We start from the raw sequence: 27,303 nt of genomic DNA, 5'->3' as shown, positions 1-27,303 counted from the left end.
GAGTGGGCCCAAGGGCCAAAGTGTTAATTGGAAAAGGGAAACTGAGCCTTCCTGCCCCCTCATCATCAGATCATGTGTGTTGTCCCCCCCAGTCAGGGACCCAAGCGAGGAAATAGCTCGGGCAACAGGCGGTGCAGGAAGAGGACTGCCGGGACAAAGGCAGCGGGGCAGGGAGCCAAGAGCAGACGGGAAGGTTGTAACTCACAGCAATTGTCATTAGTGCCCCAGTTCTGTGGTGCAGAGCGAGGGGCTGTGCAGTGAGGTGTGTGTGGGGGGAAAATCCATCTGAGCACAGGTTTCGGCAGCAGCTGGTGGTTTCCTGATGCTCTTCTCATTGCCTCGGGCCCTGGTTCAATGAAACCTGGGAGCAGGAGATGGGAAAGCGCAGTGGGAACTGAAGTCAGCAGGTTCTGCGCTTGATGGAGACATGCTGACTGATGGGGTACTCCTTGAATTCTCAAGGTGGACACCAAAAACGTCCTATTACTTCAAACTGGGCCCCTGCTTTCCCTGTGAAGCCATCAGCTTACTGACAATTAGTGAAGATGCGCTCACTATTATTGTGGAGCACTTAAATATCGTAGCTTGTCATTAGTTTTACACAAGTCAGTCAGTCAGTCAATCTTGGTCCTCTGTTTTAATACTGTGTACTTTAAATACTGTGTAGTACATACGGACATCAGGATTGGATGATAAGGTAACCTAAACCACTGCTAAGGTGCTTTTCAATGAAGCAGTATCTAGGGCACACAACAGACAGGATTCCTGCAGAAAAGTGATTGCTATCATCTGACTAATGGCTCTAGTTAAAAATATTGGAAGAAAATTTCTGCATCCAACTGACCTTGCTGAGTGCCGGGCAGGCTGGTGCTCCAGCAGAAGGATGAGCCACTAGGAGGTTCATCTAAAAGATGCCACCTGCCAGCAGCCTGCAAGGGAGTTCAGCGGCAGAGCCTGCACCTGCCCGCCTCCCCTCACCCACCACCTGTGCATCTGCTTCCAGAAGAGCCTGTGTGGGGCGAGCAGGCGATGTGTGCGTGGCTGCAGCTGGGCCCACTCCTGGCCTCAACCACAACAGCAGCGACTTGGAGGCTATTAGACAATCCCTGTGTCCTGAGCAGTGCAGGGTTCCCTACTCTCTGGGTGTGATCCCCAGCAACACACAAGCTCCAAGGAGACAAAATATTGCAAAGACTCACCACAGTGCAGGTGACGGTCCGCAATGGGAGTGATGCTGCTGAAGTTCCAGTACTCTTCCTTCCAGCTGACAGTATTGCCCATGGCGCACTCCAGCAGCTCTTCCTGACCCATCACATGGTCCCACATTTGGAAGTAGTACAAGCTACCAATGAAGCTGCTGCTTACCTGCACAATAAAGCCATTTTTTCTTTTGTGCAGATGACCCAGCACCAGGCTACCCTTGGGTTTCAGGCACTCAGCGCTGCCAATGCTTTCGGTGTGCACGAGATTACCATTGCAATAGACCTCCAGCAGATGTTTCCTGGTGTCCCACAAGAAGCACACGCTATACCACACAAAAAGGGCCAGATCGATCTCAATGTCTCGTCTGGTGCCGAAAAGATACAGTCTCAACTGCTTGTCTTCTCCAGAGAGTCCGAGCTCTATGTCATTTATGTCGGTGGAGGTGTTGTTAGCGTCATAGGAAAAGGCTGCCCAAGAGCTGACATTTGCAGCCCGGTTTAGGTCAATGCATACCGTGAACTGACATAGCTGAGGGATGCTGAAGTTGACTAGAGACACGTACTTATCATTCCTTCCCGGTAAATCCAGTCTTTCTCCATGCAGGTAACGTGCTTCTGTAAGCAAACAACATTAGGAAAGAGGGTAAAGAAGGGAAAAAAAATGTCACTTCCAAAGAAAAAGCTGCAATGTGACCTCATTCAAGTACTTCCCTGAATGTTGCTATTTCTAGTTTCTACTGCCTTAGAAATTTAATTCTGAGACCAAGCACACTACCAGTAAAGAGAAGAGTTTCATTCTGCAAAGGAGCAGTTGAAGTCCCCAAGACATGCCAAATAGGAATCAATACTGAATTCAGGTCTAGGGTCCACATGGCCCGGTCAGTATGGGTGTCCGGTGCAAAGGTCTGGGTTCAGCACGCTCTGGGTAAAGAGCTGTTTGCAGGTTTGGCTCCCAGATGACATATCACACCCCCAACCTGCAGTTTTTAGTTCAAGCTTTCTGCTAAAAATAAAAATCATGTAGACTGTCCTTTTCTCAGGCTCAATAATTTGTTTGGGCATCTTTTTTCTTCATTACTTTAAATTATTTCATTATATCTTTACAACCTACTTAAAAGGTTTTGCTGACAGAGGCAACCTCCCTGAGTAATACTAACCGCAGACCTACACAGGCAGTGAGTAACTTGCTCACATGTGGCCCCATCTCTGACTTCAGAGTAGCAGAGTAGTAGCTGCAATAGCTCTAACTCAGCCAGCCTCCATCCCTGGAGCAGTTTGGCAGGGGCACCAGCGATGTGAAGGGTATTTCCCTCCGCTTGTCTGGGTTTTGCACTCCGGGTTAAGTGTCTTGTATATCTGGACAGGAGGCAGCACAGCGCAACACTAAGACACGTACCTCCATTCTGGCTCCTGAATTTACCACAGCCTCCTACTCCGTGAGTGCCACCGCAGTCACCACCAGCTGCAACAACGTCCCTTTCCCAGGCACCGACCCCTGTGACCACGCACAAAGCCACGGAGCAGCACTGCTCCACAGGCAACACACTTAGGCAGCAGCACGTGGTCACCAAAGGCAGGAGCCAATCTTCCCACCAGCTCCGTCCACCACCCACAGAGTGTTTCTTTTTAGGGGGGGAGGTGGCCCCACGTGCACCAGCAGAATGGTAATTAATCACACTCAAATTGTGAGGCAGGCCCCTCCTGCACAGGTGATCTGCATCTCTAATTTGCCATTACACTCATGTGTTTCCATGTGCTTCGCTGATTCAGGATATATTTCTTCTAGATAAGAATTACCATTATGTCGAGTCTTTTATAAGCACATGTAGGGGCTTTTTTTTACAGCATTTTCCTCAAATGAATTTAAATTTTTCCAAACTTGATTGCCAGCCAAGCAAATCAGGCATTATAAATCCCCCTAAGTCTAACCTGACCAATAAATCTCCAGCGACTATTTGCACTTCTAGTAAAGGTCATACACATCGTGGATTGCAAAAGTAGCTGGCACTTCTCCCCATCTGCTTCACATGCTCCAAATTGGAGGCAAGTAGGAAATGATCTATCTGCAGAGTCTAATTCTCTGTAGGTGACCAGGAGTGGTGCATTGCTGTCCCAGCATAACCTTGTGCACTTGAAATGTAAAGAGAACATTTCTATTACGCATAACACTGCTGTCTTTCATGTCTGTCTCAGCAATACAATCAGCTCCACTGAGCATCTCGGTGTGTTGCGGAGCGTGCACTCACATCCTGGTCTAGCTTCCACCACTGCAACTCCACTAAGATAGTGGTTTGCACCCAAAATAATTATTTTCCCCTTGAGTGGGAGTGCGTAGGACTCGGAACAGCAGTGTATAACATCATTCGGTGGAGGGCCCTGGGTGGGATGAGAGTTCGGTTCCTCTCCGCTAACACGCCAGCCTCTGCCTTAGTGGGAGAAAGCCCTTGCACATGACATCACATGGCCGGTGCTGGGGCTGCAGGAGAAGATCCGTGATGGAGCTTTAGGAGATGCAGAGAGGTGGGTGTAGCTACTCAATTATAGCTCGAGCAGTGAGTAATTCATTACAGCACAAGAAAATGCAGCAGCCGTCTTCAGCCCTACTTCCCAGCAGCTGCAGGGCCCCAAAAGGGTAAGAAGCCAGTTCCCATGGGTTTCTCCAAGGGATGGGAATCCCTGTGGGATGTACGATCGGCAGAACTGGCACCCATTCCACAAGTGACCAGAGCACCATTGCACCTCTGCTGAGACATCCTGAGAAATCACCCTTTCAGGGGTCAAGCCTCCCACTGTCTTACAGCAGCCGGATTGGGAACCTGCTGCCGAAGCTGAGAAAGTGGGTACCTTTGGCAAGACCCAGACGTTAAATCAGTCTTTTTATTATGCAGGCTGTACTTGGAAAGAGCTTATTTTTTCCTCGACTGCACTGCGCTCTGGAAGTGACCCCAGTGCTACAGGGTGCATTTTAGAAGCATGAATTATCTCTGTGCCCTGTATTGTTCTCGAGGAGAAGCCGAAGGAAGAAATAATAAAAAAAAAACAACACAGAACTAATTATTGTTTTGCTGGGATTTATGGTGGAGAAAGGGTATTGAGTGTGTTCATGAAGCACAGCTTACTGTGTTTGACTCAGGGCGTGAATTATTACTGGGTAACTTGGTTCTCCCAGTAGCTTCATGCTTTTCCCAGAACACCATGAACTGAGTAAATGCACAGCTCTTACTGTACAGCAACCAACGTAAAACTCATGAAAACTGTACAGAACTGCAGGAAGACACCCAGGAAGGAAACAATGGAAAATGGCAAAGCCAAGAGGCTTTTCACCTCCCAACATGGACAACAGCTGTGATGCAACCAAAACCTGACATTTCACTCCTTGCCATATTTTCTCGTTTGTACTGACTCATCTGTGCCCCAGACTGAACCAGCATCCCAGGAGAGGGTGCGCATCATGCCCAGACCTGTAGGTCTGCAGGCCAACATATGCTCAGGGATAGACAAGGACCCCAGTACCAGCTGCAGTGAGAAGGGAGAGGTCCAGAGCAAGAATAACTGCTGCACTGGAGCCGAATGAGAGGAAAGTGGGCTCCTGTATAGATACACTGTGTGTGCACAAAGCAGGAAACCAGCAGACATCCCCTGGGCTGGGGGATGCCCAGAGCCCACTGGCAGCACCATCCCTGTGGTTAATCCTGAGGGGTATTACTGTACCTGCCAGGAGGAAAAGACGAGCAGCAACCATCAAGATGTAAAGAGCCTTGTCAGAAGAGCGGTGTCCAGGGCCACACATGAGCCTCTTCATTCTTCAGGCATGTTCTGAAAGCAAGATGTTGGTGAGCACCCCCCTACCACACAGCTGGCTGAGAAATTCACACTGCTCCTGCAGTTTGCTGAAATGGCATTCACAGCACAGGAGCCCAGAAGTCCTCACTCCCCACGACCAAGCTGAGTCACCAGATCAGTAGTCTCTGTGAAGGTCACAGCTACACAAACCCTCTGGTTCCTGCTGGTTTCTAAAAGCGATGAGCTTCCCACAATTACACTGTGCGTGTTTTGTCCATCTCTCACAATCTGCAAACCTGTTGGCAACTTTCAACCTGCTTTGACAAAAGGAGTCCATGTCCGAAGTGGTGAAGTTCCCACAGACGTGGGGAAAACAAGAAGGCCGGTGAGGTCGAGTTGGATGTGCTGACCCACGGTCATACCCCACAGGCTTTTCTGGGATGGCAGCAGACAGGGCGAGAGGCGTGCGGAGAAAGAGGACACAAGGCTGCTCACGGACAGCACAGTCAAAAAAAGTGTTTGTTCTCACCACTGGGCTTTGTCTACAGACAAACTTTCATCAGTTTAATTAAGCCCTGGGAACATACTTGTAATTGGGAAGGGCTAGTTCCAGGGTGTAAGCATACACTGAACCCTTAAAGCAAAATCCAAATCTGCCACTCTAAATTCAAAGGAGTTTGTCCTATTTTGTGCTTCAGTTTGATTAAAGTTGCTTCAAAGATGACTGTAGCTAAAGCAGAGCAACGGAGTGGACAGAGAGCCTCGATGCCCGAGACACCCCGCCTGCCCCCCCGTGCCCTGCACACTCCCCCGTGCTCTGCTGTCTCTACTCACTTCACCAGCTATCAAAGGCGAGGGCTTATTCTTGGTTTAGGAGCACACTGCGTTAAATCTTCAGCTACTGAGGCGATACATGAAATGGCTGTAAGGGTGGACGAGGCCCTTAGATTGTCTAAGCGGCCCAGGAGCCACCTGGCTTCACATCAGCCATCAGCCCTCAGCCCTCCCCTGGGGCTCCCCACCGAGGGTTACTGCACCCACCACTGGCAAAATGGAAACTGTCCCGTTGTGCCCAGACATGTAAAATAAACATCAGGCAATTATCAAAAAACCTGAACTAGTAAAGCTCACTCCGTTTCCTTTTAGAACTGCGCTTTACAACACTTAGGAAGTTAGGGAATGTTTTCCATTTACTGCTGTGACAACAAATCTCTTCTCCCAGCCTTCTCCTTTATTACTCCAGAAATTATTTGCTGACTCTTGCAGTACCATTTAAGGAACAAATCACCATGCTTCCAGCCTGTGGTACCTAAGCAGGACTTGTTACATATTTCGGATGATTCATCCTTTCTCCTAAAAACAACATAGTCATTAAAAGGTGCTGCTTAAAAACTCACCTCCCTGTGTAGCACAGAAATGAAGGCAGATTTTTACCGGGTGCTCCACACTATTTCTTCTGCCAGATGCCAGAAGACCAGTGAAGAGAAATATGAAGAGAAAATCAGGTGGGATGCTGTGATGTTTTCAGTGGTTCAGGCAATGAAGAGCGAGTGATTTCTGTTCTGAACTCACATTTCTTAGGTCCTGGAAAACCTGCTGTGACAACAAATCTCTGCTCCCAACCTTGTCCTTTATTACCCCAGCAATGATTTGTTGACTTTTGCAATAACATTTAAGAAACAAACCATTATGCTCCCAGGCTCTGTTATGTCACAGGGTTTTATTAAGCTTTGTCCAGAGCAAAGTCCAGATCATGGTGCATTATAAAGCATAAATTAGAAAGAAGCAGCTGACCTGAAGAGCTCCCCTTCTTTCTCATTCAGAAGTGACTTCAACTAAAGAACAAGAGGTTGCAATTTTCCCACAACAGCTGTCTAGCCTCTGTTTGTAGTATATAGCACTATAATGTAAAGATCAACCAGTATCTTTCTTCCCTCCTGCAAGAAATTGATCAGTTATTGTCAGTTATATAAATTTTAAAATTCTATATTTATAAATCAGTTATATAATTGTAAAAGTATTAAATATTGCTTGCTACTGAGAAAGACTTTGTGCGTTGAGATTAAGGAGGGAGTGGCATGAGGAAAGGATGGTCCTGCGCGACTGTCACTTTGGCTAGCTAGAGGTTAAGTCTTGAATTTTGTGAGTTAGGTCCAGAGGGATGAAGTGGCTTGCACAGAGCCCTGGAGGGCTTGCTCCTCTCTCCTGCGGGAGTGTGATCATATATATTTTGGCAGTGGTTCCCAGCAGTTCAGCTCCCTCACTGGGTCTGATTAGGGACATAAGAGGAACTGGAGACAGCTTGAACCTCCCAAGACTGCTTAACTTTGCAGTTCATCCTGCTCCTCCAGATGCTCTAGTCTCCAAGCAAGATGGAATTGTCCCTGTCTTCTGCTTTTCTAAAGAATCTAGCCATCCCTCTTCACCTTCTTCCTGACAAATCTGTTTCCTCCTCTTGGTTACCCCCGTATAAACTCCAGACTTCAGGTTTCTCCCCTAAGAGCTACAACATCACCCCTTAGCCAAAGTGCTTCATACCTCAGGAACGCCTCCCCTGCCTTGTCTTCTCACTGTGCACCAGCACAGAATCCCCCAGAGCCAAGCAGCCATGGCCCAGCAACCTCCAGCCACAGCCAGCAGGTTTCTTCTATTTCTCTTGTGGGCAGATCATATTCATGGAAATTGCTAGGCATGCCCTGCTTGCCTCATGAAACCCATGATGCATCGTTTTGAGTATTCACGTGAACTCTTGCATGGAGAGCCTTTCTTCAGGCAGGGGACTGATCAGGGCTTTTCAAGGGTCGGTGCTTCAGAAGTCATCTTTTTGTCCCCATCAGCATTTTGTACCCATTAAACCACTATCGTGGCGTCACGGTGTGGAAGGAGTTTTTACTGCCACCCCTGAGCAGCTATTGAGAAGGTTTAGCTGTTCCCTTTCTGTACTTCCTCCATCTTCTCTCTGTTCCCCTGGTTTTCAGTTTAGTTTGGTGTTGGTAATTATTCAACACAAGCTGTTTATCAGCTTCACCAGAGATTACTGCAAAGGGTCTGGCATGCCATGGGAGGGCATCTCCTCTTTAACGCTAAGTCACAGCAAAGCCTGACCTAACGGCCAGCACACCGCATCCACTGCTGCTCAAAACTTCCCCGAGAAGTTTTAGAAGAGGACACTTGGGACTCAGAGCAGAAAAACCCTGTGATTAAGGAGTACAATGAAATGAAGAGAAGCAGAAAACGAAGAGAGAACGCATTCAGACTGACTAGAACCATTCAGATAAAAAGAAATTTTGCTTTACTTTGGATGTGCGAAGATTTTTGCCAGGAGGTTGCTATGGTGACTTTTCAGCTCTCCCAAAACTCCTCGTACTGTAATTACATCTCAAAGCCTGTGAGCTGTGAATCTTTGATTCTTTGGAGGAAGAATGTGGGTGGCTGACTCTTCAGGATGTTTTTCAACCAGCCATTTTTATTCTAAAATAACACAAAAAGATTCATATACATGTGCCTTTAACAGCTGCTTACAGTTTCTATGAAACCTTCTGGCCTTGCTGGCTGCCATCCTCCCAAGACCTTCTTGAATAATTTTTAACTAAAAGGCTCCCTTTTCAGATCACCTCAGTCCTGCATTATGCATCAGCGAAGGTTATTTAGAGGATGTTTAGCTCCCAGTTGGACTGAGCTTTCTTTATACCACCAGACATTTAAATGTGGTCCTTAAACTAAAACATGCATAATGATGGGAATATTTTCACATTTCCTCAGCTTTTGTTGTTTACTTCAGTTGTCACTGACTGAGCGCTGAAAGCACAGGGTCTGTGCAAATATCCCTCGCATTTTCTAGTCAATGCACCTACCCAGTTCTGCACATAGCGCACCATTAAAAAAGAGTTAAGGCCAGAAATACATACCCTTCGAATCAGGAACAATCAGACCACTGTTGTTCGAAATAAACAGTATAAAAATATTTAACAGCAAGTGGACCCAGTGTTAAGTTTCAACATACAATTGTTATTCTTTTTCTTCAAAACAGAAGCATCGGGGTGCCTTGCACGGCCACACAGCACAGAGACCTGGCTGCACGGGGCGGCTGGCCGAGCCGGGGGGGCTGGCACTGCCCTCTGGACACTGAGCTGTACATAGCGTGCTTGGTCATTAATAATCCTGCAAATTTTATTGTAAAGTATTAGATTAATTCACTAAATAAGGGCAGGGAAAGATAGCAGGCTGTTAATCTTCTCTTTCAAAAACCTTGCAAGACGTAACTATTACCAAGTATTTTCTGAGAGAGCTGACAGCTAGCCCATTTATCACAAATTGGTTTTAGTACAAAATTGACTTTTTTCATTCCTTTATTAAGTTCAAAGCTGGGAGAAAATCTTTTTGACCATGATTTATTGAATCCTGTAGTAGGTATTTTAGAAGCCTGGGTAAAACACTTATGAAGCTGTAGGCGTTCAAGAAATACAACTTAGAGAATACAACCACACCTTCAGATTTACGCGGGTCCTTTGCTCCAGGCTGATTCTAGAATGACATATGGTTTGTTCTGTCAAAATATCAAAATATCCCAAGCAGCTATTTTTAGAAGGAAAAAAAATTTTCTACATTAATTTTTTTAAAAAAGACTGATACCTTTAAAATTCAAATTGGACCAAACATTTTGAGTGACCCAAAAGAATGTGTTCTGAAACATGCTTTCCTTTTTCTTTCTTGGTTGTGTTTCAACATGGGAAGTAGTAGAAATTTTAATGAAATTACAATCCTGTCCCGTCCCCCCGAGCAGTTATCAATGGTTCCTGGAAGAAACCTAGCGTCAGCAAACCTTTTGCACCTTGTTTACCGCAGTCTGCTGTGCCATCACCTCGTGTTGCCTTTCCACATGGCAGAAACGCTGCGTGAACTTCCAGAACATGATGTTCCGCAGGATTGCTGCCGCTCTCTTTCCCTTCCCCGGTGCCGTGGCTCCGCTGTTTCAGCAGAGTTGCCTGGGCAGGGGCATTTGCGTGTCTGTCCGTGCAATCCTCACCGGGGAAAACACGTCCCAGTTGTTTATCCGCTTGCATCTAGCTCATTGCCATGCAATTGCTGAGATGCTACTACCACTTTGCTCACCAGATATTACAGCTGGAGCACTGGGAGCAGTGTGCAGCTGCCTACACGTGCTGACCCATGTAACCACATATGAGCAGTATCTATTTGCTCTTATCAGCCCTTACTTTTTTTCTCCATTTTTTCTCCGTGACCAAAAAAGACACAATCACATCTGGACATCCGTTTTGCAGCTGCTCTTGGTCTTACTCCACCTCTGAAATCCTCCCAGGTCCCAGGAACCCCAGCTGGTGTCCAGGCATTGAGCTCAGGGCTATTCCTCTCCCCCCAGCCAAGCACCTTTCCAAACACTTGCACCAGGAGCATGGCCACAGCACGCTGCATCTCATGTGAGGTTCCTGGTGGCTCCCTGTCAGGTGGAGTGGCTCACCTGGCCTTTCACCTGTCAAAAATACTGCATCACCCCCAAGGATCAAGCCTCACCAAAATTTCTCACGGCAAATTAAGTGGACAACCTTCTGCACGACCCATGAATCTCTCTGCAGCACCTGGCAGGTGGTTCATCGATCCAGTCTGCTGCTGTTACAAACACAACGCGTAACTGCTGGGATGGAAAGCGTTACTTCCATGCAACACACCTACACGCCACTCCCTGGCTTAATGGCCCCAGCGAGACTGCCACACGGAGATGGACACAAATTACAATGTCAGTCTCATAACTGATTTTATTCGTAGTGTCACCTCCTAGTCCTCTGGAATTATGGATTATGAATATTGCCTTGAAAGCAATTTGATGTTATGAGACTTTGGAACTGGACCTTTATGGCATAAGTGGTTAATATTGTATTAGACTCACATTGTGGGACATTTAAGTAACGGAAGAGGAAAGAGGAGGGAAGCTGATGTAGATATGAGTGGCTGGTGGCTGTGGTGGGAGTTTAAAGATCGGGAGAAAGGTTTGTAGCAAAACTTGCGTGAAATGAAAAGGCAGATACTAAAATGACCTGTTTAAACCTGGCTGGTCTCCACAACAAGGTACGATTAAAGACCCCAGGTCTGCTCTGAGAGAGCTAGCTCAGCTGCACTGCTCTGCACGAGCTGATTTACCACAGTGCTGTCTGGAGCACGGGACAGCTAAGTCCCAAGCATATCCAAAAGGGTAATGTGAGTCTCTAAAAGGGACTCTTACACAATCCCCCCACTTCTGCCGCAGCAGTCTTCACCACTGTGAAGTGCTGGATTACATTTAGCTGCCCTGGATGAAGCCAGCTTTGCCCTAGGGGCTTCCCCCGCTCCCCAGGAGAACATGATGCTCAGATACACACAGACCGGCCAGGGGAGCGGACTGAGGGGCACAGGGCTTTGGACTTGGTGAGCTGCAGTGAATACTCCTCACTTTCCCCCACTTCTTCAATTTTCCTCACTGGAATCTCAATCCCAGGTGTCTGCCTACCAGGCAATAAGAAGCAGCAGTGGTTCTTTCTGCTACAAAAGAAACTTAATTAATAAATACACCCTGCGATGCTGCAGAACTCTGTGACTTCCAACTTTGGCTTGAGAAGCATGAAAAGTAGGTCATCAGAGTAAGGGTTCAGCCTAACTATGCCTCTTACTAGGTGAGCACACCAAAGATGCACAACAAATAGCAGAAGGACCTCCAGCCACATACCATAATGGTTATGCAGATAAGCCACCAACACAGGTTTTTCTTTTTTAAGGTATTTGTGACAAATAGGAGGAACTATTTCTTACGAAATTTCATTTATACCTTATTCTGAGCAAGTTCTTGTCCTTCCTTTGTCAAAAGTGTAATCGTTATAGCCAAGAAAAGGCATGCAAGGTCTTAATTACACTGGGTGAAATGTAAAGAATTTAATTTAATGGCTATTAAAGAAGTGACAGATATCCACTGACTTCGGTGGCGAGACAGTTTATTCCTCACACACTCGGAGCTGAACTCTGGCAGACTGATGCATGCAGATGTTTGCAGATCATGGGCTGACTGGGGACCACTGGATGTCACTGTTGCCCCACACAAGTTTTGCTGATGGGCCTTTTCCTGGGCACACAGCAGGTGGCTCTTGCAAAGAAAATGCTGTCATTGAAGCAAGAGTAAAAGCAGCAGCATAAAAAGAAGGGAGCTGCTTACTTTTCGAAAGCAGCATTAAAAGAAAGAGTAGAATTGCAAGAAATGGGGACTGAATTTTGCTCAGCGTTCATTGCTGTCCTCCAAGGGTGACGTCAACTCATCTCCTTGGGGTCTGCAGCAGCGTGAGCTCAGAGCCCAGGCACACACACAGTCCTGCAGAAGGTATCATGTGCCAAGCTGACACATGCTGGAACGAGACACGGATTGTGTCCCTGTCAGCTACGTGTTACTGCTTAATGTATGAGCCCAAGAGACCGAAAAGGCGGTTAGGCACGGCTCACAGCGCGCTGTGATCCATCTGCAGAACAGGAGAGCTGGTCTGCAGCATCAGTTAGTCCTCTGCCTCTCCTTCAGCTCCTTTTAAAATATGGTCCTGTCCAGATCCTGGGCAGATGTACAGTGCAGGAACAAACCCAGAAAAACAAACATAACAAGAATACTGTCCCGTGGTTAATAATTTCCACTGCCATTCTTCCACAAGCCAGAAACACCTTCTGGAAGAAAGGTAAGCACTGTAAGCTTACTTCCTTACAGGGCTCAGGTATTTCTTAAAGTCATCTTTAAAATCGTTTGTGCCAGTGAGAGAGAGTCCCTCTTGTGCAAGACCACCACAATTCCAAACCAGAGATTTGGCCCTGTGCCTTTAATGTGTGCCAGGTTACACTTCAAATTCCCCCTTCCTTGGTAAAATCTTAGTGATATTCATGTAAATATGATGGAGTAATGGTCCTCATCTGAGCTTAATACTGCTGTCCGGGCAGCAGTTCAGAAAGACAGGGACCTCCATAACAGTCTGTAGAAGGAGCTTCCTTCAGGTTGCTGAGGTCTGATTCTTCTCTCTGACTTTTCCATGCCTGGTGGTTGTGGTTTCAGGAAAAACGATCCCCTGCTTCAAATTTTGCATTGGACCATTTGCATTGGAAACATGCCCTGGTCCCACTTTCTGGCTGTTCCTCCCCATGCGCAACGGACTTTCCCTGCTGCCCTTTTCATTCAGGCTGTTCCACCAAGTGTGCAGAAGGGCACTTCTGATCAGTGGTCTTCTCAAACAGGGTTCATGATGGGATTCCTAAATACTCCCACATTTGCAGCTTCCCTCAATACATGTGAATGGAGGAAAACGCTGATCCGAAGTTTCCTGATACATGTGCCTACATTTAGTTTCCTGAATACATGCGCCTACATTTAGAAATTACTTAAAGGCTGGAAACTCACTGTTCGTAACTTGAGGATTTCTGCATTGTTATGGTGCTGCTAGTCAAAAATATGAAAACCCTGGGTAGACCTGAGAGCCACCAAAACTGGGCGGTTCAGCAGTGATAAAAGACTAAAAATTTCGGACAGTCAGCTGGGGCTGAAAAGACACAAAAGCAACAGGAAGAAATCTTATTCCATAATAGCCTGTGGATATACGGCTGCAGATGTGGAAGACAGAGCAGCACAGCAGTGGCAGTATTTCCTCCACAGCCACTGCATCCAGCTGGGGAGTCAGAGCTGCCTGAGCGATGCGAACTATTCTGCTAGGAAAGTACGGATGACACAGAAACTCAAATAGATAAGTGTCATAGCCAAGATTTTTTCCACAGCCTGAATTCAGTGTTTCACTCATCGCTGCTTTTCTCATTCCCTGTGGCTGGGGAATTTCTTAAAGTGATAATAACACTTTCCCGAGACATGAACTAAAACCCTGTAAGAGCTTTACAGTTAAACATAATAGGATGAGATTCATAACTTATGTAAATGGATATAAATTTCTCCCTCTGCTTATGCTAGATCTGGTTGTGCAATCAGGGACCCAAAACACAGAGACTGTTACCAGCTAACAGGACAGTGCGCTGGCACATCAGCCTTTGGTACCCCCAGGACAACTGAGCTGCTAAGAGCCAACAGCCCTTCTCTAACATGTCTTATAGGCTATGATTTATCACTAGATTTTATTTTATTTTATTACCAAGCAATGCTGGGAGTCTTTTCACTTAGGCTCTTGCTCACCAGAGAGAAATGTGGTTTACCCATTAATTATGGGTACTAGATGTGAGTGGGAGGAAGAGCTTTCGTTTTCTCTCCATTCCAGATTAACATTCCATATGTTGACTACGTATGTCTGGTGAGATGGAAAAACAGTGATGCAGAGGTAAGGCCTGGTAAATCGAAACACTCTCTGTGGCCTGCCTTGAAGATGCCGGTGATTCTGGTGCACTTCTCATGCAGATAGTGTGCACCACACATACAAATTCTGCCAGCAGATCCCAGTGACTCCTCATTTCATGAGCTGAAAAAACAAGCCATGTCTTTTCCCTCCAGAAATTCCTCCAAGCTGAGGTTGCAAGTGGCCTTCAAAGGGAGAAAATGAAGATGGTACCCTATTCTAAGATGGACAGATAGAAGCCGGAGTGGTTGGTTGTTCTTCAACTCTATCTCAAGCCATCCTTCACCATCACGCAGGGAAAAGGGGCCCAGGGGCAGGTCAGCAGGAGGGATGATGTCCTGGCTGCCAGAGGGCTTCCTGCCCTGCCTGCAATATCCAGACCACCGTCACAACAATGCTCATGTCACCAGTTTTTGCTGAGGGTAGAAATGGGTTTGTCCTATGGCTGACCATCTGTTTTATCTCTGCTACCACAAGGCAAACCTTAGGCAATTCAGTGGTTTGATCCAAACGTGTTTATTTTAAGTGCATCCTGATGCCATCCGCACTCTGCTCAGAAAGTGTTGATTGGGAATTTCATGAGACACCCCTTTAACTCTTTTAATTCCTCTGCAAATAGGCAACTGCCTTTACTTAGCAACTGCCTGACTCATTTCCTCTCTGAGCAACCCGCTGGGTTCACCCTGCAGTACTTGCAGTACTTCCTCTTCACATTTTCTACATCTTCTGATATTTTTTCCTTTTTTAGCTGAGGCAGGCCGTTAAAAATAGCAACAGGATTGTACTGTGTGTTTGTAAAATCAATACTGCCACCCCAGAGATCTCCTCAGGCCCTTTCTCAGAATCATTCCCTTTTCAGTTTTATAATTATTGTTAAATCTTGAGGCATGAGAAAGAATTCATTTTAGTAGTCTTAAAGAAAGTAAAAATCTTTATGAACATATCAACTTCTTCAATATAATTCAGATTTATGTTTTTAAATACTTCTGAAATAATATTGACATTAACGATCCCACCAGAGTAGGAAAAACAGACTTAAGGGATGAAAGCTTTTTGCTATCTTTTTATTTTCACCACGTGCCTAGAGCATATGCTAGTTTTTGATGCACTTTCCTATACTAGTTTAAGTATCACCTAGAACTGACCTAATACAGACTACAGACTTTTTTTTTTTTTTTTTTCTTGTAAAGAGAAACCAAAATTTCAGTGTGTGAAAGCCCAAACCCTTTAACTGCTCAGGGGAACAAGCTGTGCTGTGCCAATCAAGACCATTTCAAAGGGGGAGAAATCAGCCCTGCTTTTAGGTAAAGAAGTAGTTTGGGATTTATCAGCTGTGGTAGCATTGCTTTAAGAAAAAGGTGAGCCTGTCCCATTTCAGAGCAAGGGCTATGCTCAGACTACGGAAAATAAAGCTTAAATCTGAGACTTCCCCATGCATCCAGTAAAATGTCCTTTCTGAAACCAGAAATGCTCAACAGCTAGTGACATGCTATTGCCACCCATGCTGGCAGAACCCCAGCCTGCACTGTCCCTGGGTCTAACCCATCCTCTGGGAATGGTCAAGGAGGCACCTCTTCCAGGAGCACCCCATTCAGCCTGGCACTGCTCTGGGCAGAAATGAGCCACAGCTGAAAGGGTGTCTGAAACTTCTGGGGCATGGGAGATGCTTAAATCTAAACCTCAGTCTGAACTCTGACCTTTGCAGCCCCTCCGAACATTACATCTGCTCTGCTCGGGGAATTTGGGAGCCAGAACTAGCTTTTCATTGTGCTCTCCCAGCTCACTTCTAATTGAATTTTGCTTTAACGCTTGTACATGAGAATGAGTGGTAATTGAAGGGGAGGGGACCCTGCTCAAGTCAGAAGTGTGTACGTTCAGCTGATTTATAGCAGGTAATAACCAGGGCTGCACTGGGTTGTTCCCGTTGGGAAGAGAGGCTGAAGGCAAAAGTCAGGTATTTACAATACTGTGCCTTGTTTTCTTGAACATAGAAGAAGAAAACCAAGCAGGGCTTCTCCTACTCACCATTCCCAAATCAGGGTCATTAGCATGGCCTATGCCCAAGGCAGTCTGTCCTCCTGTTACTTCAGGAGTCCATTAGATGACTCCTTTTCTCACTGACACGCAAACCACCCAGCTTGCCCCACATCCTCTAGCCTTTACCTTTGCAAGCACAAGCTCTGACATGCAGCCCATTGCTTTGGCTGGGAAACCAAAGAGAAACGTCAACCCTTAGCTGTCATTTCAGAAATAGGTGGTAATTGGTCTTTCTATTCAGTTTCCAAGAGCACAGTGGGAAGCGAACCGCCAGCTTTAACTGAGTCTGCACCCTTCACCGCACATGAAGCATTCATAATTCCTTATTTATTCCGTTCTGCCACAGCCTGCTGGAGATAAATTCCAGATCAGATGCTACATAGTATCCTTCTGTGCTGTATCCTGCATTTAGTCACTCCACACAGGCTTGCACCTTATTTCATGTGTTAAACCACGCAGTGTGTTCAGGTGAATGGTTTCTTAAGAGGTGTACTGCATCAAAGGCTTTTAAGGGAAATTGTCCCATGAGGGCAGGATGAAATCTGAATGCAGAATACAGCTTTGTGCTTGTACCACTTCTCTCTGGAAATGAGGTATTTGTCAGAAAAGCAGCAAACAGGCATGAGTAGTTCTCTCTATATTTCTGCAGGTGGCACCAAGCGTTTAGCTCTGGATATATTTGTTCTTTTCAAAAGCTATTTTGAATATCTAAAAGATGCTCTCTGTGCTGTTCTATGAACTGTTCCTGCATCACAACCTATATACTAGAATTATGCATAGACAAAGCCATAGGGTCTGTTTTGATCCTTATCCCTAGATGGTGGTGACATTGGCTACATCTCACTGAAGTGATGCAACACTTCTTCCACCAGCTCTAAGTCCCATCTCTCTGTTCTATACCAGTCCGCACTCCTATCTGCAGGATTTTGGGTTTTTTTTTTACAACCTCATAAGCCTCATTTAATATTTCAAAATCTTAAATTATTTTTTTTGTTGTTGTTTCAGGCCCTCATTCCTCTGCTTTGCTTCTACAAGACGGTCTCCAGAAGGAGTACTCCCTGGCCGATGACCACCACAGCCATGCGTGGCTGCGATGTGTCAGCTGGTGGAGAAGTTTCATGGTGCAACCTGCTTTGCCACAGCTTCTCCCTCCATCCAGAGAGAAGCGGATCAACACTCCACGTTTACATTAGCCAAGAAAAGGAGTGAAGGGCACAGGGGGAGGAATGATGAAAACAATGCAGCCTTCCCTCTTGAATAGCTACCTATGCAATATGAGGCACACAGAGGTAGCAAAACCACATTATAAAGGCATTTAAAGGCAAGGCTGTTGTGCCGCACTGTGCAGAGCCTCTTGCAGCAAAATATCCTGCTCATCTGCACACCCTCCAGGGGCTGCACAGCACATGGCCCCTCTCCAGCTCTGAGACCCCACGTGCCAGGCCCAGCTGGTCAGTGGTTCACCCATCAATCCTTGTTGTTTCTGGGATTGCGGTGGGAACCGAGGTGTGAGGCATAGATAGCCCCAGCCAGGAGGAAGACTGGACAGAAGCCAGTGGCATGAGCAAGTATGGGGTTACAGCTGAGGCAAGCCAATAGCTTGCTGCACCCAGGGAGGGGGTATCACTAACTAGTCCCCTATCCCCAGCCCCGCAGTCCCACCCACGCCTTGCACCATCCACCCAGCCTTGCTTGGGCTGCTGCGGGAAGCTGTGCCCTCACACCCCGTCCACAGGGCCACTTGTCTGCCCACTGAGTCCTGCAGAGACACCACAGGGCTGGTCCCACAGGGCCAGGGCATCCTTCCCTTTGAGCAGCGAGGGCTGCACAGCCCCGTGTCAGACCGCACCAGAGTCCTGCTCCACGATAGCTCTGGCTAACCCGCACGCCCACGCCGATTCAGTGACCCAGGGAAGGACCCATTAATAAAAGTGGACCCTGGTCAAGAAATACAAACTAAGTATCAATATTCCTAACTGTTTGCCATCACTATAAAACTTCAGTGCCACAAGCTCTCAGATTTGCAAATTTTAAGCTCCTCCACAGCTAGGCCGGGTGCTTTGAGTTTTCGAGGCTCAGTTGGGGATTATCAGTCTTTGCCAGTTACCTTTTTGGGTGCTCCTTCACACAGATGGCCTGACTGGCTGCATTGTGTCAGAACCAGATTGCATTTCACTGCAGCCTTTTGGAGCTGTTACTCTATCCCCAGGCTGACATATCTCCCATACTTGCGTGCAAAGCAGAGAGAGACAGTTTAGTGGCCCGAGCCCAAAAACGTTATGACTTATTAATTTAGCAATGCATTTTATTTACCATGGGCAGCACTGGCCAAAGAGCAAAGTGAGGAAGTCAGAGTCATCTTTGTCTCCAATGTATCAAAATAAAAGAAAGTCTATAGCACTGTGCAGTCACACCCAGAGCAACCAGGAGCTGCTAGGCTGGACACTGGAGGAAATAAATGGAGATAGATGATGCTATACCTGTCCTATCCTCCTCCAGTCCCACCCTAAAAAGTACTCCGCCTTGAGAGGATTGTACGTAGGTTTGGCACTACACCCACTACTGTTATATTTGACAGCGATTTGTACTATTCTTGATTTTCTTAGCTGGGCTATCCATGTTCTCAAGGTACATACACTGTAAATTGAGAACCGATGAAGATTTTCCTTAATTTCCTTGTGTCATGGGGACACCAAGTCCTGGATTATTTCACTTAGGAAACATTTCTGGCCTACAGCCGAGTGTGCTGCTGTGTACTGGAGCATGTACTTGTTACAAATATGTTATAGAAACATTATAATACTTAAAAGGTAGATAGTGTCTTATAATTTCAAAGCACTGTGTAACCACTAATTAAGGTTCACGGCATCGCCTTCAAGCAGATAAGGAACCACCACTGAAAAGTAAATAGCAGCCAATGCTTATTACCCTGAGGTCTGAACTACAGTAGTTATTTTTCCAGGTGTGGAACAGCAAAATAATTGAGTTTGCTCAGATGCCGCTGCACAATAATAACTGGCAAATGTCAGTATTTAAATGGAAACTTCAAATGGAAACCCCCCACCCCCACCCACTCTCCTACCCACTCACCAGCAGAAGCTGCACAGCTGAAGCGCTACCACAACAGGGCTTGTCAGAACTTCTTTTCACATGACTTACACAGCCCCGATACCGCCCTGACTCAGCGGGGTGCAGGCTGGCGGAAAACCATGTCCCCAGGAACCCCCTGCGAAAAGACAAGGCTACAGACCTGGTGGGCTGAGCAGGTCGTTTGTCATACTAAGAAGAAGAACCAGTGTTGCTGGTGGAAAGCAAGCACCTCATGCTCAGCCCTACCGAGGCACTGGGTGTTTCTTTCTTTTTCATTTCCAATAGCAGAGCAAGCTTCAAAGGGCTCCTGCGTGAGCAGCCTGCTTTGATCCACTGCTAAAACACCTTGAAATTAGGCATCTCAGATGCCAAAGCAGGCGCTGCATCACCACAGTAAGGCAAAGGAGAATCTTCAGGGCTTTTCAAACGTCTCTCCCTGTTGCTTCTTCACTGCACAAACCATGCAACCTCAGCAACACGCTTGCAGCTGATTCTATACACATATGGGTATTATCACCGTGTTCACAGTAATTTATAGTAGGCCACTTACCACAGGATTTCAAACCACTTGGGTCTCACCAAATGCGAAAGCAGAAGTCATGGCAAATAAACTGGTAGAAACTCTATTAGCAATTCTATGACCTGTGCTAATAGCAGTCATACTGAAAGCCATTAACTCCCAGAAAACAAGAGCCCTAGAGGTTTCTGTTAGCTTGGTAAAAGGGTTGGAGCGTATCAAAACCGAAGAGTTTGCCTTGCAAAGCTCACTGAGTATGTGCTCAATGCTTTACCGAAGCTGTTTTGCTGGTTACTGGGTGTTCAGGTGGTTGGTGGCTGTCGTGTGTGGTTTACTGTACATGGGTACGGGAAAGAACTGCAATGGGTACTCTGGAGGGTTCTTCTGGAGTTAATATAATTTATATCATCACCCAGCATTTCACAAAATATATCTAAAGGATTCCCACATGCTGTTCCTAGGGTTCATTTATGTCAGAAATATTCAAATGTCTCGCTAGTTTGGCCCTTAAATTCCTAGAAGAAAGAAATCTCATTGTCCTTGCCAAAGATGTAAAGCTAGAAGGTAACAGACTGGACAGAGTGGATTTCTCGGAGGGCTATAGCCCTGCATGTTGCTGAATTCATGGCCCACAGCATCAATTTACTCATCATGATGCACTTACCTATTATTTTACACTCACAGCGCTTTGAAGAACTGAGCCAGTGCTCATTACAGGCAGCGACACTGGAGGCCTAATTGCAGAGTACACCACTGATTACATTTGAGGGGGTTGTAATAACTGATTGGCTGTGCATGCAAAGTGGAACTGGCATACTTTTAGCATCTGCGTGATTTGTATCTCTGACTTAGAGAACTCCAGTTACTGTAGACAAGCCTCACATATATCACCTTCACACAATCCAGTCAGGGATATCTTGTTGCCTGCCTTGATCATTTTATAATAGGAATTTTGATTAATTAATTACCTTTTTCATAAATGGAGCACATGCCCTTTTTCTGTGGTGGAAAGACTACTTCTGTTGCAGCTCACAGCTGTACTTTGACAATGCGTTCTGCTAGGAAAACTCTTTGCTCAGTGATCTCCCCAAAGAGCAAAGCACTCCTTGCTTTATTGCTTCAGAGCTGAAATGCTTTCCTTAGATTTTAATCCTGAAGACTTCCCAAAACTTGACATTAAATCAAAAGGAATCATGGAATGGTTAACTTTTGAGGAAGAGACGACTAGAAAATGCTCAAGGAGAAACATCTGGCTTTTCTCTTCCTGCTCCATGCCATCATTCAGGGCTTTAAATGAAGAGTAACCCAAATGGGAAAGCATGAAGCCTGCTTATGACAGATGCTAGCGATTTGCTATGGCTATCCCTGCAATGCAAGGCACAGTTTCAAAAATAAATGGCACTGCTGTGATTCTGTAGCAACCTCACAAAACAACCCTGCCAGGCAGGGAAACTGGCCGCAGATGGGCTGATGCTTGTGTTTTAAAGCTGTCGGGTCCAAATCCAGCCACTTATCACTCCTTCCAGACTCTGAGGTCCTCAGTAGCACAGTTCTTATTGGGCTAGTGTTTACCAAGAGCTGTCTAATGGGTCCAAAATTGGCTTTTGGGTTAAATTAAAAAAAAAAAAAAAAAAAAAAGTGGAAAAAGAGATTTTTGTTTGGATAAAGTGAGCAGAAGTCTGATCAGAATCTGACCCTGCATCTCTCACTGTGTGTGCATGGATGTGTGGGTGCAGGGAGGCAGAGGAAATATGTGAGAGAAGTCATAAAAGCTCCTAGATAATGCTTCTAAAGTATTTCTAAGCCATTGCACAAGCAACAATATACAGAGACTTAAATTCAGACACAAGGGACCTATTTTACGTGGACAGAAGAATACTCATGTGGAATACGCTTACAAAGAAGCTTCTTTAGGCAAAACAAACAAACAAACACTGGAGTCATTTATCTCCTTGCCCTCTTTTTGTGCTGGAATACAGGAGCTTCACAGTGTTACAGTCTAAAACCGTGGCAGGGGCCTCCCGCTGCCCCTGCTGAGTTCATCTGCAGAATCCCACTTCAGTTCGTTCAGCTGGTCAGGAGTAGAGGGCCCATTTCATGGGAGGACAAGGTAGGGTCTATGGCAAAGCAGCCTTTGGGACCAGGGTCTTTCCAAGCCGTGTAAGAAGCCAGTGGGAATCGCCAAAGCAGCAAATCTCCAAGCCAAAACAGGAAGGAACACCGCAGATTTCTGTAACAACTATACAGCTAGAGCCTCTTCTCTAAATACTTTTCTTACAAAAAGGAACTACTTTGTGTTTGCCCAAGCGTTATTTCAGTATGAAATTGGTTTTTAAAAACTGATGAAGTAATCCAAAAGCTAAAAATCTTTCTTGATACTGCTGAATAGGACCCATGTTCAGTTTAATACCACATATTGGACTTGGAAAGGTTGGATTAATTGAATGGGAAGAGGCAAATTCGGCAGCAGAATTAACAGATTGTAACTCCCAGACAAGAAATGGAGCCACAGCTTCTCAGCAGTGTGAATGCAGCCAGCACCTATCTGTGCCAGACATGCATATGGTCTTTTATTGTGCAGCCCTAACAGCATCCATCTCTCACATGAGCATCTTTGGCCTCTGACAGAGAGGAAAGCAAATTTGACGTACGACTTGCTAGTGCCCACTCCCATGTGTAGGGGAAGGGTCCCCTTACAAGCTGCTTGAAACAGCAGCTAGATGGCATTGGGATAAAGGAGGGATTTTCAGGGAAGCAAATCCCAAAATACTGCAGGGAATTGAAATTTGGATTAAATTAGCTCCAGCTATTAAGTGCATTAATAAAATCGTTATTGGATTTTTGAGTTTTGGTGGATTTTGCTGTTGCTGCTGAAAAGCAGTTTCTTCCTCCTCTTCCCCTTTGTGAGTGGGGTAGTGTAACTGTCATGGCCAAGGTTCTTCTTGGCTGGAATTTGCTTTGCTTTGGCGTGGGAACAGCTGGGCAAAAAGATACACATTGCTTATACCAAAGCTGCACAGGGAATCACAACAATGTAATGAGGCTATTAAATGTAGGCCTGCCAAGATATCTAGGAAGAGCAGGTAGCAATATGAAGCACAAGGTCTACACAGAGCTTGGGAAACAGGAGCTGTTTCTGACTGCAGGCAGAGCTTGAAACTCCAAGCAAACATCTTACAACAATCTCGGAAAGCAAAGACTTCAGACAAAGCTTCTACCCTTGCACTAAGAACCTTCCCCATCATCACTACAACCCGCTCTTTATTTTTGCTTTTTCCGAAAGCAGTGAGGCAGTTCTCAGGGACTCTCCTCTGCTCTGCCAAGGAGCTTTGCACATAATAAACCCAGCATGACTGACTGCTCTTCTTTTTTGTCCAAGGAGACTTCTTTGAAAACTGATCTTTCAAAAGAAGCCACCTTTGAGCTGTCAGAAAGAAAAACATCTAAGCAGCATTGAGTTACTGAGAAATACTTTCATGCTCAGATAACTGAAAAATTATTCTGTATTCTCAAATTTCCCACAAGGACTCACTTCTAGACAGGGATCAATCAGAAGGATATTTAGATCATTACACAGATTTGAGGAGTCTTCTAAGAGTCTTCAAAAAATATCCCCTCAGTCAGATGCGCAGCACTGTTAGCGTGATACTGTAACTCCACAACGGTGTTTTATCTCAACACCACTTGGAACAATACAATATTCATAAAATGCCACTGCTGGAATATATTATCTCATCAGCACATGATGATAAGATTAAATTGTTTAGCGTTAGAAGTGATAAGGATTACCGTATTAGCGTTTAGCTTGTTGGAATTGTATTACTTAGTGCCATTGACAGTAATCACATCAAAATTCTGGATAATTTCAGATGATTCAGTAATACCTACCAGATTGTGCTGTAAGCAAAGGGAAATGCTGGAATCTTCACAGCCAGTGCAGCATTTGTACAATGACTCAATGTGATGGGATTTGTACCTTAAGAAAATTGACTGAGCTGATTCACCTTAATCTTTTCCTTGGGAAATGTACTGCTCCAAATCACAGCAGGTCAAGACAAAAACAAGTAAGAAAAATATTATAAAAATTAGCCAGCTGCTCTACAGATCCTGCAACAAATTCTGGACCAGATTTGACCTCTCTGGGGCAGGGAGTAGCCTGCTGCCATCTCTGTTTAGCCACTACTACTGCAGGCTCCCAGACACTGGCAATACAAATAAAAACCGATGACAGCATTAGGTGAGCACTTGCAGTGAGCACTTGAGCACAGAGCATCTCAGTTTAGTTGAACAGATGCAGCTCTTACACACAGTGTTTAAGCAATCATTTTCACAAAACTGACCCAAAAGCGCTAGCTTCTATTTTTCACCGTTATTTGTTTACTGCCTTCAGTGTGCTCAACCTACCAGACACACACACACGCATATACACATAAATACAGTAACGGTCAACCTCAGGGAGAGCTTCTGCTTGATGGAAAGCCATCGAATAAATAAGTACATACATAAACACTGAAAAGACAAGAGATGGTGAGAACAGGCCTCCATATCCCTATTTTGACCCCAGCAGTAACTAAAATGTGGATGCGAATACGTACGCTAAGGCAACACATAGGTGTTACTCTATGAAATGAGAACTGGTGGGCTTGCACAGGATTACAGAGAGGAAAGGAGCGGACTTGTTTCCACATGTATTACATGTGTATGTTCTTTCTCGCTTTATTCCTTTTTGTATAAATGGGTCTCCTGTCCTTACAGAACTATTAAACGGCAAAGGATGATCCAAGATAGAGAACGGGTGTCACGCAGTGAAGTGTCAAACCTTTTCTGCCAGCTGCCCAAGGTAGCCACACGATCACAGTGTCTTCCCATTTTCCCTTGGACTCATTTATCTTTTGTCACTGCTTAGTGTACTCTATCTAAATTTAGAAGGCAGTTCTGCAATCCTTGCACTGAACAATACTTGTTCTGGCCAACAGTCCCAAAACCCACAAGCAGGAATTGTAGAATCATGGAATCACAGAGCCAGAAGAGACCTCAAGAGGTCATGCAGTCCTTTTTCCTGCCCTCTGATCAGACCTGACTTTCTGGGCCGACACTCGTTCAGCCAAAGATCGCCCATGCTGGAGTTTTACCACTTCCCTGGCAATCCATTCCACCATGCTTCCCTATCCCTACCTGAAAATGTTTTCCTTAAAATGAAACATTAATCTTCCCTGATTAAAATCAAGTCTATCGTCTTCTATTCACTCTGTTTCAGTCAAGGAAAGCAGATTATCACCCCTCACTTGCCTCTTCTTTTAGACTAAAATAAATTTCCCAATTCTTTAATTTTCCTCATTCGTCTTCTCATAATTTTTGCTGACTTCCTCTAGATCTTCCCCAGTTGGCTTGTATCTTCTAGGGCAGTAGTCCTGCTGATGCTTCACCATCGCTGAACTGAGTGGAGGATCGCCGTATGTCCAAGAGGCTACTCTTCTGTCCGTGCTCTCAGGCAGGGCACTTCCCTTTTCACAATACCATTGCACTGTTGACTCATGCTCAGCTTGTGACATGATTATTTTCTGCTCTATCTGCTATTTAGCAAGCTGCTCTCTGCCTTGTCTTTCTGCAATTAATTATTCCTGTCTAAATGTTTTATCTTGCATCAGTCCCTATTTATCCTCATTTCTCCTGGACTATATTGCCAGCTTTCAAAATAATTGTGAATTCTAAGCTTGCTCTCTAACATATTAACAGTGCATACAAATGTTATAGAAATGCTTTCCGTTCCATCATCCAGGTAACTAATAAACATACTGGACCAAGGACAAACTAAAGGCTTGATTCTGTATCTCCTGTATTAAGCAATACTGCCTGATAATTTTACATCTAAGGAGTTATTCACCCAGATAAATAGAAGTCAGCTTGAGACAGGACTGAGAAATGAGGTATAGATATATTAGTAACACAGACTGTTGCAGGTACTTGTCCCAGCAGGAGAGTAATAAAAAAGAATGTGCAGTTAAAGCCCATTTGGAAAAAAGATTGGACGGCTACAGTAATTTTCATGCCACCAATTTTCTTTCCATCGGCCCTGGCAGTTACATTCACCACAGGAAACCCACTATAACCTGTCACAATACGTGCCTTACACTTTTGGATTTAAAACATTTTGAAATACTTTTTCACCATTTTTCAAGATCCTATGGACGGATATATATATACACACACACAGAGATACATCTAATTTCCTTGGTTTAGCTCTTATTCAGCGAGACACTGACATAAACAAAGTTGAATACACATGAACATTTCACCATTAGATACTTCAATGATCAAAGCTATAAGGATCTGTAGGCTCACAGAAAATCTGGGGGCTGTTTTTCTGAACTAGAATATAAAAATTGTTATACCAGATTTCAGACTAAATCCAGTCAAGCACAACATCTAATATTGTGTAACACTGGATACTTTAGGAAACAGAGTAAGAAATAGATTAATGGGTGGGTGCTTCTTCCTTGACATCCCATCCTCCCCCGATCTACCAATGACTTAACTATTTTCCTAACTAGCTGCTTTTTTTTTTTTTTTTTTTGCATGTGCAAGTCACATGTGCAAGCTTCTACTTGACTAATTTCAGCTACTATTAATTTTAACTAATTTCAGTATTTGTTAAACTGAAATGGATAGTATAAAACCCCTGGAATCTCAAATTGCATGCAGTGCCAGGGCTCTATTGATTTTCATCTCGTAACGCAAATATGCAGCCATCAGTGATTTGGCCTGAAACAATTTTGAAAGATTTGTCAGAAACTATCACATGAAAACTAAAACGACAGAAGAAATGACTGTAAACTTAAATTATTCAGTTTTCCACAGGGACAGTGGAAAAAAGGACAGTCTTTAGAGGATTAGAATAAATTGGCTACTGCAATCAAATCTGCAAATGCTGCAGAATTGATTGGAAGTGCTGCTGAAGCCACGCAAGGTCAAAATTTTAATGAAGTTCCACTAAAAATGCATAAGCAGTAATTGCATGACTGAACTGGAAATCCGAGAAACAAGGTTAAACAGGAAATAAGATGGAAGTTACAGTTACAATTGCTGCTGCATTAGCTCAAACATTCCTAAATGGCTCATCATAGAAAAAGATAACACATTTCCACATTGGGACAGATTTTCTCAGCTCAGTTCCTGTGTGTCTAAAGATAAAAGATATGTATATGAAGGAGTATGTATATGTATGGAGAGCAGAATGGGACAATGCTCCACTTCTACCTCAAGAGTCCTTTTATCTCTCATGAATTTGTATGTGCTTGGCCTTTTTATTTTAAGTTTACAGCTTCCA

At 45.0% G+C, this 27,303-nt stretch overlaps 1 protein-coding gene across 1 annotated transcript; it reads right to left on the bottom strand.

Annotated features, from left to right (window-relative positions):
• Positions 1–400: 400 nt before the first annotated feature.
• Positions 401–5,004, bottom strand: LOC129785588 (adhesion G-protein coupled receptor G4-like). Its single transcript, XM_055818237.1, has 3 exons — positions 4,914–5,004; positions 1,200–1,817; positions 401–456 (listed from the first exon to the last, which is right to left on the bottom strand). The coding sequence occupies exons 1-3, from the start codon at positions 5,002–5,004 to the stop codon at positions 401–403; spliced, it is 765 nt and encodes a 254-aa protein (XP_055674212.1).
• Between the last annotated feature and the right edge of the window lie 22,299 nt (positions 5,005–27,303).

The sequence above is a fragment of the Falco peregrinus genome, chromosome 13, assembly GCF_023634155.1.
Source record: "Falco peregrinus isolate bFalPer1 chromosome 13, bFalPer1.pri, whole genome shotgun sequence".
NCBI lineage: Eukaryota > Metazoa > Chordata > Aves > Falconiformes > Falconidae > Falco > Falco peregrinus.
This window is presented reverse-complemented; position numbering and strand designations above follow the sequence as displayed.

Bases quoted from the DNA above. Each gene is read 5' to 3' on its own strand.
- LOC129785588 (XM_055818237.1), bottom strand. From the start codon at position 5,004: ATGAAGAGGCTCATGTGTGGCCCTGGACACCGCTCTTCTGACAAGGCT. The intron at 1,818-4,913 runs GTACAGTAATAC...GTTTGCTTACAG, and splicing joins TCGTCTTTTCCTCCTGGCAG to AAGCACGTTACCTGCATGGA. The intron at 457-1,199 runs GTGAGTCTTTGC...GTCCACCTTGAG, and splicing joins GGACCGTCACCTGCACTGTG to AATTCAAGGAGTACCCCATC.